General features: G+C 37.0%; 1 protein-coding gene and 1 long non-coding RNA gene across 2 annotated transcripts; one reads left to right on the forward strand and one right to left on the reverse strand.

The window, feature by feature from the left end:
* Window positions 1-1257: 1257 nt before the first annotated feature.
* Window positions 1258-3012, forward strand: LOC113361697. The gene is made up of 3 exons (XR_003365271.1): window positions 1258-1613; window positions 1752-1940; window positions 2319-3012. It is a non-coding gene; the product is annotated as an uncharacterized LOC113361697 (long non-coding RNA).
* Window positions 3013-4311: 1299 nt separating this feature from the next.
* LOC113357603 (protein EXECUTER 1, chloroplastic-like) lies at window positions 4312-10210 on the reverse strand. Its single transcript, XM_026601045.1, has 12 exons — window positions 9701-10210; window positions 9286-9402; window positions 9148-9213; window positions 8610-8716; window positions 8394-8475; window positions 6491-7252; window positions 6030-6153; window positions 5676-5845; window positions 5271-5345; window positions 5098-5190; window positions 4846-4994; window positions 4312-4684 (listed from the first exon to the last, which is right to left on the reverse strand). Exons 1-11 carry the CDS (start codon window positions 10154-10156, stop codon window positions 4902-4904), a joined length of 2145 nt encoding a protein of 714 aa, XP_026456830.1. The 5' UTR covers window positions 10157-10210; the 3' UTR covers window positions 4312-4684; window positions 4846-4901.

The raw sequence follows: 10210 nt of genomic DNA on the forward strand, positions 1-10210 counted from the left end.
AACATCCATAGACGATATTCACCGACCAAGCAGTGCCTATTATGAATGCAATAAAACAGGTATTCCTGGATACTCATCACCGATTTTGTCTTTGGCGTATTTTCTAACTGGCTGCAAAGCACCTCTCCCATGTACTTGCAAGTTCTAATTTTTTTTCCAAAGATTTCAAAAGTTGTACATATGAAAAGGAGACCGAGGAATAATTCGAGTTTATTTGGAAATCCTTGCTCAAAAAATACAAACTGACGGATAATAAATGGTTGAAAACTTTATATAAGATTAAAGAGAAGTGGGATCAAGTGTATGGTCGAAAACTTTACACGTTTGTGCCGGTATGGCAAATTACACAACGGAGTGAAGGTATGAACATTTTTTTGGAGAAGTATTTTAGAAGAACTTTATCACTAGAGAGTTTCGTGCTTCAATATGATGAGGTTCTTACTTGTTGACGAGATAAATAAAAAACTGAAGATTTCAGAAGGATGCAAAAAAAAAAAAAACCACCATTGCAAAGTCATTGTCCACTTAAAGCTCGAGATTTCAAACGTTATACAGCAAAAATGTTTGCTCGCTTGCAAAAGGGATATACACAAACTCTAGATTTGATTCTAGAAATTGTTGAACATGAAGGACCAATATATACCTACAAGGTAACATCATTTAAATTTTCATGTTCTCGTACTGTTATGTTCAACTCTTTAGATAGTTATATTCAATGTATATGTAAGCATTTCCAGTTTATGGGAATGATTGCCCACCCTATGAAGATAATACCCACCAAGTGTATGATCTCCCATCACAATTTTATCTAAGTCGTTGGACAGGAAATGCAAAAAATGGTGTTGGTGTTTGTTAGACTTAGTCAAGTGTCCGTACTATGTACGGATTCAATTTATACAACTAATCCTGTCCACAGGATTAAATGACAGCTGCTTTGTACCTGTCATAACAGAAACTGTATAGTGACTGTTCACCTCCTGTATTTCCTTTTCCGTTGAGTCAAGTCTACATAAGACTTTGTCCTGTGTCTTGTCCTGTAACTTTCGAACTTTTAATCAATCACATTTCTTACGGTGTTAAAGAGCCTAAGAAGACAAGTCAAGGCAACAGTGGGTCATCTACCCTCGTGTACAGTGACCTAGCACATATGGTTTTATCTTTAGCCATGAAAGGTACAAGCGCTAAAACTTCTAGTGCCTTTACAAAGAAGTTGCTGACAGAAGTACTAGGCGACTTGGATAATTTTATGAAGTCTACTCAAGATGATCAAGCAGAAAAGATTATCAATGCCGCAGATGAGAACAATGAAAACATGCGTCAAACAAGTATCTAGCTTCCGATGAGTACTAACATAACATTGCGAGCCCCTCCATGAAGTAAAAAATCAAGCAAGAATACTAGAAGAAATCAAATCATCAATAGAAAAGGTGAAGTGAAACATCGGTGCAAATCAGTAATAAGGAATGAAAAGCAAGCAAAGAAGCCCAGTGAAACCAAACCAATAAAGAAACCTACCAAATCTAAACCAGTAACATGGAAAAGAAAAAGAAATACTAGGCATGAGCCAGCGATGGAGAAAGAAAAAGAAAAAAAATAAAACTCAAATGAAAGTGGTAAGAAAGGATGTAGAAATTAGAATGCCCCAAATTGCATGTGTGTAGTCATAATATTATTATCTCATTTTCTGTTTTAGAGTGCTTTGTTTTCTGTTTATTTAGGTTCTTATAGAACTGACATCAACTGTTGCACAGATTCAGATGTAGAAGAAGTAATATACAGTGATTCAGATGTTGAAGAAGTAACCCTTTCCGGTTCCATACCGCCGAGTGCTTTGTAGGTTGATAAAAAATGGCATTAGTGCTTCATTACTGGGAACTTCAACTCTACAGCAAGATTCCATGTCGTCGATCCCTTACTACTGTCCACAACTTCGTGTTGAGGTATATACCTAAACCTTGTTCTGTAAAATGTTGTAGATCGAACTCAACTATGTTTCATTAATGTTTCCTTGATAAGAAATAGTGAACTTAGTGATACGGACATGGGTCTATTAAGATATAATTATAATATTTACTAGCTAGGTGTTGCAATATACTACTTGATTTCAATGAACCATTCTTGTTCTCATCTGCAATCCTTCCCTTCTCAACTGTATTTTCTCTCTGATTTCCAATGCTTGATTGATATATTTGGGATTTATCACTTAGTTTGAAACATAAATAAGAAAAAAATTACTAATACACCTTATTTTTGCAAACAAATACTTATTAAGAGCTCACTTCGTTTGTTACTTTATTGATATTTGTGCATTTTCTTAGGAACTAGTAACATTAGACGGTAAAAGAACTCATAACCTTGTCGAAAACCAAAGCTTATTAGCAGTTGTGCTGGACTAATGCTATTCGAGATTGTGTTAGCACGTGTCCAGGTTTATGGTCGCATGTGTCGCTGATGGTTTCCTGTGTCGCAGACAGTGCTACCCAGTAACGTCATTGAAAGGATATAAGGATTGTGCCGTGTTTTGTGTATTCTGTAGACTTGATGTCACGAGCCTTACTAATCTAATTTAACCTTTATGACAACATATTTTGTATTGAGAACTCCAAAAATTTCTAATGTTTAATTATTTTTGGAATGGTTTGAAATTGGTAGTCATTGTAATGGTTCGGTCCTCTCCCGGCAGTGAAGTAGGCTTAAAATGGTATTCTGGTGAAACTATTGCTGCAGTGTTTTGCAGTAGTTCTTGCTTTGCAAAAATGCGCAGTCACTGTTTTCGGTGATCTGCAATGCAAGTAGGCTACGAGATTGGCATTTGCAACTTAGAATATGTCTCTGCCGCATTTTTTTTTTTTGTCTCTGCAGCATTTGTTCATACTGTTGCAAGTCTTGTTCTCCCATTGCAAACTGCTATAGTCACTGTTTCTTGATCTGCAGTCCAGTATGTTATGAGTTTGGAGTCTATACCTTAGATTCTGTACTTGCAGTGTATTATATATAGCATACTTGCATTGGTTGGCAGTGTAGCCTTTACTTCTGCGGTCTTTGTTTTTTGTTTTGCAGTCCCAACCAATGTTGATTGAGACTTGGTTTTGTTTTAAACGTAACTTGTACATGGTGGTGTTTCAATAGACAGAAAAAAACGGTTCCTAAAGATATCATATGTTTTTTTAATTACAAAAGCTAACAAAACGCTTGTAACAAAAATTATTACCAGTTCTTTTAATTACAAAAGCTAACAAAACGCCTGTGACAAAAATTATTACCAAACTAGAGCTAGTTAGTCATGGTTGGTGAAGTCACAAACAGATGAAATGAATGGCCACTGTGCTGCTAGATCAAAGTTGCTCTAGTAGCACCATAACAAAATTTTCTCCATCATATTCTTGATGATGTTTCCTAACTCCTTCTTCTTCGTACTCATCCATTTTTATTATTGATTTCCTTCTTCTTCGTACTCATCCATTTTTATTATTGATTTTAGGTAAACATAGCTTCCCCAAACTGCTTCTTCTACTCTAACACACTCTGTACCTTTTAAAATTACTAATACAAACAAAATTAACTAACGAATTAACCAGCATTAACAGTAGGGTAAATTAGCCATTACGAAAAATGCGTGGATAAGGGGTGTGATGACATTACTTCTTAATGACCTTGTTCTACTTCATTAATAGCCCCAAATTCTTTTTAAGTACCCTTCAAAAACCCCAGTGTATTAAAGAACGAGCAATTGCGGGATATTTTAATGTTCGTCAAATCGGCATGGTTTTTCAGGGGTTTTGAATACCGGCATGAACAGTAAAATATCCCGATGCCGACATCCCCTAATTGCACGTTCTTATTGAAGTGGTGTGTTTGATGTAAACATGGATTAGTAATACTGTACAAGAAAGATAACCTTACTTTTGACAACTTCGTTTCATTTTCCGGCAAGAATGAAGAACTAACAAGGAAACTGGAAACAGTTGTTGACAGCCACGTTTTATCAGGTTATCTACACTGTTGTGCGTTTACTGATTCATTTTGGGTGGAGGAAGTTGCCAATCAGCGCAAGTCATTAGTAACATCATCAAAGCTCCTTCTGACAAATTTGGACTAAGCACGTACACGGTGAGTCTAAAAGACCCCAATGATTGGTCACGGAAGACCTTTTCCAGGTGTTGCTTATGTTGAAATCTCTTGGGCAACTCGTTACGACATGAGATTTATTACTTCCAAGTTTCAACAAAGAAGCTGGGAAGAGGTTCGATGAAGAAAGAAAATTTGACGCAACACACTACACACATTTCCACCCTGACCGTATCCGATATATTCATGCCTAAATTTCCGCATTTATTCCCCAAGCATTATCAGAATATTCACAGATCGGTATGGACAAATACAAAGTGGGAAGTATTTTATTGAAAATTAAATCAATAAAATAATTTACAATTCGACTAAAGTTGGATACATAAGCTAGTCAGCTTCATACTATTTACAGTAATCGTCACTTCGAATGAGAGAAAGGTGAGCACATCCTTCAATATTGATCTTGAAGTTTCTCATCATCCAGGGCCTCTATGCTAGAACATATAGCCATAAATCCAATTGATACCAAAAATTTGGCCTTCATCATAACCGCACTTCTCTTATTTCTTTCCCTGCTGTGCTACTTGGAGGAGAGACCTTAAAAAAATGTCTAACACTGCATATTAGCAAACATTAATTAGATGTATGCACTAGATATTTCAGTATATGTTTTGTCATTGCCTCTCTCCCTTCTACTCTCTCTCTCTTTCTTTCTCCTCATAAGGTAAGAATCTTAAGATCATAATATACATCTGTCCTCAAAGGGATCCACCTCACCTTAAAGAAATATCGAACGACAAAGGAGCTTGCTTAGACTTGGCTATGATGGACACCTACTCTGGAAGCCTCAGCCGGTGGAAGAATACAAGGAAATGATATTCATGAGCCCAATATACGAAACCCACAACTGGGCCCCCTTTGATAAACTGCATCCATCAACAATATAAGCATAATGCCAGATTTAGTTATATCATAACCAATTCTAACGAAAAACAGAGCCAAGGAAAAAAGAGAAGGAAACAAAAAAACCTTTCCGTCAAGAACAACAAGTTCACCATCAACCCATCGAGGATTCTTGACCCCTGGTTCAGCAAGCCTGCCTTGTCCTTTATATCGAGCAACCTAGTTGAAGCTGAACATAATTAGTGCTTTATCTTTAGCTAAACTAGGAGGAGAGTGATGTTTAATAGAAGGTCACTCACCACTCCAAACTCGTCTGGGATTATCCCTTTATGAGGCAGCTGATACTGTCTGCCAACCTTTGCACGAAATGCTACCTGAAAAAAGAACATTTAAATTCGATTGTTAAGGAAGATTTTGGCCGACAAACTAAATAGCTATGTTCAAGACATAAGAGAATGTTACTTGCCACTATGGAAGAGAATGTTACTTGCCACTATGGAAAAGAAAACATGATGAACAATTCAGACTAACCAACGCCCACCACAGATTATGAAGCCCTAATTATGAACTATAACATCCATGCCATGGATAACCAATGAGATATAACGTAGTTAATGCAGCCTTGCCCAAAACAAAAAACTCCTGTGGATAAGTTGCGCAAAATTAGATTGAGCATGCATGAAAATAGACAGAAATGGAAGTACCTGGCCTGCCGGTATATGGGAATCCCCTATCAATTTTAAAGCCTCCACATACTCATAAAATTCAAGATCCTGGGGATTCTTATTTCCGCTATCATGTTGCCATTGTCCAAATCTTCGTCTTAGCTGAATGACTTCCGATGTGTAAAGCCCATGCGAACCAATGTACAAGCCTGTTATAAATGAAGGAAAATAACCTCAGTCACAAGAAAACATCAGTGAAAGATTAGTGCATGTACAAATGAAGTCAAATTCACACATTCACCAAATCAGAACATTAAGAAAAATAAGGAAATTAAATAAAGTAATTAGAAAGTGCTAAATGCCTAAATCACTTGAGGTTTCTAACATAATTACCACTGAGTAGATCTGTAGATGCTGGTATCTGAATGCGATTGAATACCGTAGTCCCCGAAAGAAGCTGACGATTTTGAGCTTGGTTAAGAGTGAGATTTATGAATTCCCCCACATCCTTAAGTACCTACACATAGAAAAGAATGATGAATAAAAAAAATAAGATGCAAATAGATAGTCTAAACTAACTAACTATATGAACTTACAAGAAGACAGTACTTGGTCATACAACTGCTTACAAATAGAAGCATAGAATAATTCTCATTTAATCAGTTTTTCAACTTTTTCTAGGGAGGTTAAGTGTCAGTTGAGGGTCTACGTCTTCATACGCTTCCACAATGAACAACGACAGAAACCTTTTTACTAGCATGGAAAATATGCAGCTCTAGTTTCCTGGTCGAGGTTTACTCAAAAATAGAGAAACCCATGATAATTGAAGTAATAATGGTAAAAGTAGTACTAACCTTCATGGGAATCTTCTCCTTTGTAATGACAGATTTAGCAAGATCAGACATGAGATTGTCAATGCTACGAGGACCTCGAAGAGTAGCCATCTTATCTAGTGAAGGCTTTCCCTTACCACCAGCATCCAGTTCACTTTCATCTTTCTCAATAGTAAATGAAAATGACAAGCGACCTGATTTGTCTAGTCTAGCTGGAACTCGAAGTAAAGCCTTAGACGGGGTATTGCTCGAAAGATTTTGTACTAGACCACCAATTACAACTTTCACTGCCAATTCATTTCGCTCTTCACTTATAATATCACTAATTACTCCAGAATCAGCATTCATTTCTATCTCATCTTGATCTAGGTTACTTCCAGCTTTAACTTCATCATCTATATCTAGATCCAATAACTCCACGTCTTTTTCCTCCTCATCTTCTTCTTCCTCCACTTCTTCTTCTTCTTCCATAATTTGTTCAATCACTTTGGATATTAAATCCCTATCCACCTTGCCTGGTGCTGTAACTTTCAGGACGGTGACCTTGACACCAGGAATCATATCACGCAAGAAATTAGGAAAACCAGTCACTTCATCAGACATATCAGAGTCATTGTCCCCATCTTCAATCTCTTCCGCATCTTTGGTGGTTGCAGCTGATAAATCACTTTTTCCTTCACTTGACTTTTTCAAAGTGTTCGAGCCACCAATAGGATCAGGTGAGTTGGAGAATTTTAAAGGAGGATAACCAGATTTCTGACCACCACGCTTCAAGTACACTGCCTGAGATTCACATAGCCAAAATCAGAAAACAGCAATCACTTAGTTTGGGAAAACATCAAGTCAAATGCATTGAAAAAAAATCTGTGACACCGCGCAGGGTGATTTCTTTCTCGGCATCACAAAAACTTTAAAATTTGTTTTTTTGAATATTATGAACAAACATATTGTGGTTTAAAATACCAGTCTGCTTATAGAAAGTCAATGCAAACTAGGCAACTGCATTTTTACAAAATTAAAGGCTATATGCTAATCCTCACAACAGACAAAAGCGAACGCATGGGACGTGCAAACTTGCAAAATGGATCTGTTTATCATAACCCCTTTCAAGTGCTCCATGTCCATTAGGAATGGTGTGCGATTTAACATACCAAAACCAGAGATAAAATAAACTTACTGACACACGAAACTTCAGAATTACATGGTGAAATACAAATTCAAGTTAATTTACTTTTTAAGCAAAACCCAAGAAAAAAGTGCTACTGAACTCTCTATGAAGAAAAGGTACTGAACTCCAATAAACAGATATACCTGAAGGACTCAAGCAGACATGTTCTACCAAAACCACTTTTTTTTCTTCCGATTGCTATATTGAATGTATCTCATATTTCCAGATGCAGAGAAACTATTTGCTTTCGAGTACCAAATAGTAGTTTAAATGGGAAAGTGAGAGAACACAATTAGAATCCCTAACCACCATGAGTCACATGTTTCATGTGGATAATGTGATTCTATGCAGGCCCACTAGGGGATCTGCACCCTTAAAATTGCAATGGGGTTTGATCATCACCGTTTCTCCAGTACAGTGATTTGATCAGTATATTCCATCATGTGATGTCACAATCAGGCACATGGTAATGTTCCCATTTCTTCATATAGAGCAACCCCCAACAGCTATATGAATCTGGTTGAAGAGTACATCCGCAAGATGGGGCAAATTATTTCTAGGCTTGGAAGAGCGACGGTTTGAAGGGGGGGATCATTAAGCTAAGTGAACGACCGAAGTATATGACAGTGGTGGGCTTGGTGGCGAAGTAGAAACTAGAACCTCCTCATTTCTAACCAGCAACTCCGGAACTTGATATATACGAAGAAAAAAAAACCAATAGAGTGCACCAGAAACAGGATTGTAACCGCTATATACCTGCTGTTTGTATTCGCCTTTGTCGCTAATGGTAAAGAAAATTTCAAACAGGGGAACACCAGGTGCGGCAGTAGCAAGATGCCTGAGACATGGTAAAAATGTTAAACAGAAAGCTAAACATAATGATAAAAGAAAATAGTGGTAAAATTGATTATCCGAGGATGACAGAGACAGAGACAAAGTTTGGAATAATGCCCCCTGTAACCACTATCTTACCGGGGACTATAACTCCGTGCCACATATCTCCCATGCTCTGCACTTATACGGATGATTCGACCATAAGGTACCTCTGAGTTTTTTGAAATGCCTGCCCACCATCCTATCTACAAGCATATTAGGAATAAAAGAAGATAAGGACAGGCAATTTCAACATTTGAGAAGCCAAATTATATGCTACAAATTGAAACATAGTATTGATAAGATGAACAACAAAAAGAAGTCAAGAACAAAGTAATTTATTTCGAACAAGATACATGACATCAATTAGCTTTCAAACTAGATTATAAGACTCGCCCTAAAAAACCTGTGTCTCAGAATTTATACGTTGTTGGGGAAGAAACTTGCTAAATAAAATGACTAAAATTAGTGTCATAAGTTTAAGGTGGTCGATTAGTACGAAGGAGGTTCCCTGCTACCTTATTTCCAGGAGTTATCACATTGATAAACTCTAAGAAGAAAGAAACAAGACAAGTACGAAAGCTTAACCCCTTGAAACATTTCAGCTGTGAAATAAATTTCTCTGGAGTTGACTCACCAAACCTGCCCCAGCATTGTCTCTCATCAAAGCTGCATCTCCATAACGTTCTTCTTCTACCGCTCTCTGCAGCAAATCAATAATGTCAGATGGCAGACACATAAAGAAACAGAGAGAGATGAAAGATAGGCTTCTTACATTGAGACAAGTAATCACTTTACCCACTGTGTCATTTGCTGCGATTGCAGCAATTGCCACTTTTAGTTTAGCAGCGACTTCGAACTCTTCTCGATTAACAGCGTCATTTAACTGCGACTGTTGAATACGAAATATCAGCTTGCAAACAAATATTCACATGCACAAAAGATGAATGATCACACAAAACTTTTAGCTCTTTCAAGGAAGTTAGCTATACTAAAATGTTGCTTAATAGGGAGTCTACGTTAAGGATATGTATCTTAAATGTCTCATACTGACCAAATAAGGGATTGGGATTGATCGTGTTTGTATGCTTTTGCCCGGCCAAAATGAGCGTGCATATTCTAACATTTTCGGATTCTTGAAGTTATGATGTCCCAGCAGAAGTTTAAAAGAATAATAAGAAGAAAAATACCTTCAAAACAGAGACAATTTTCTCCTGTTCTTCAATATCTTCGAAATGCTTCTTCCATCGATCCCAATCCCACTCTTCGCCATCGATTCCAGTAACTTTTTCCGTAACCAAATCATGATTAGAATTTTGTTTATTTTCTGGATTCCGAATAGAATTCATATAATCATCAAACTTTTTAATAACACTTTTGACAACATCTTGTAATCCAGAATCCCATCTCCTATTCACATAATCTTCAGGAGGAGGAGGAGGATCTGAAGGACGCTTTTGACAACGACATATTAGGGTACAATCTGGAACCCTAAAATTATTATATGGATAAATTTGAAATTTCTTTAATGGTGAAGAAGGGGATGTAACAGAGAACTTATTAAGGTTTCTGAACGAGAAATTTCGTGGATTTGAATCTGTGTAAGTGGTTTGTGAAGGAAATGGTGGAGCTGAAACTGACCCCATTAGAGAGAGAGAGAGGGAGTGGAATGAATGAAATAGAAAGAAAAGAAGTGTTTG

The sequence above is a fragment of the Papaver somniferum genome, chromosome 3, assembly GCF_003573695.1.
Source record: "Papaver somniferum cultivar HN1 chromosome 3, ASM357369v1, whole genome shotgun sequence".
In the NCBI taxonomy this organism is placed as follows: domain Eukaryota; kingdom Viridiplantae; phylum Streptophyta; class Magnoliopsida; order Ranunculales; family Papaveraceae; genus Papaver; species Papaver somniferum.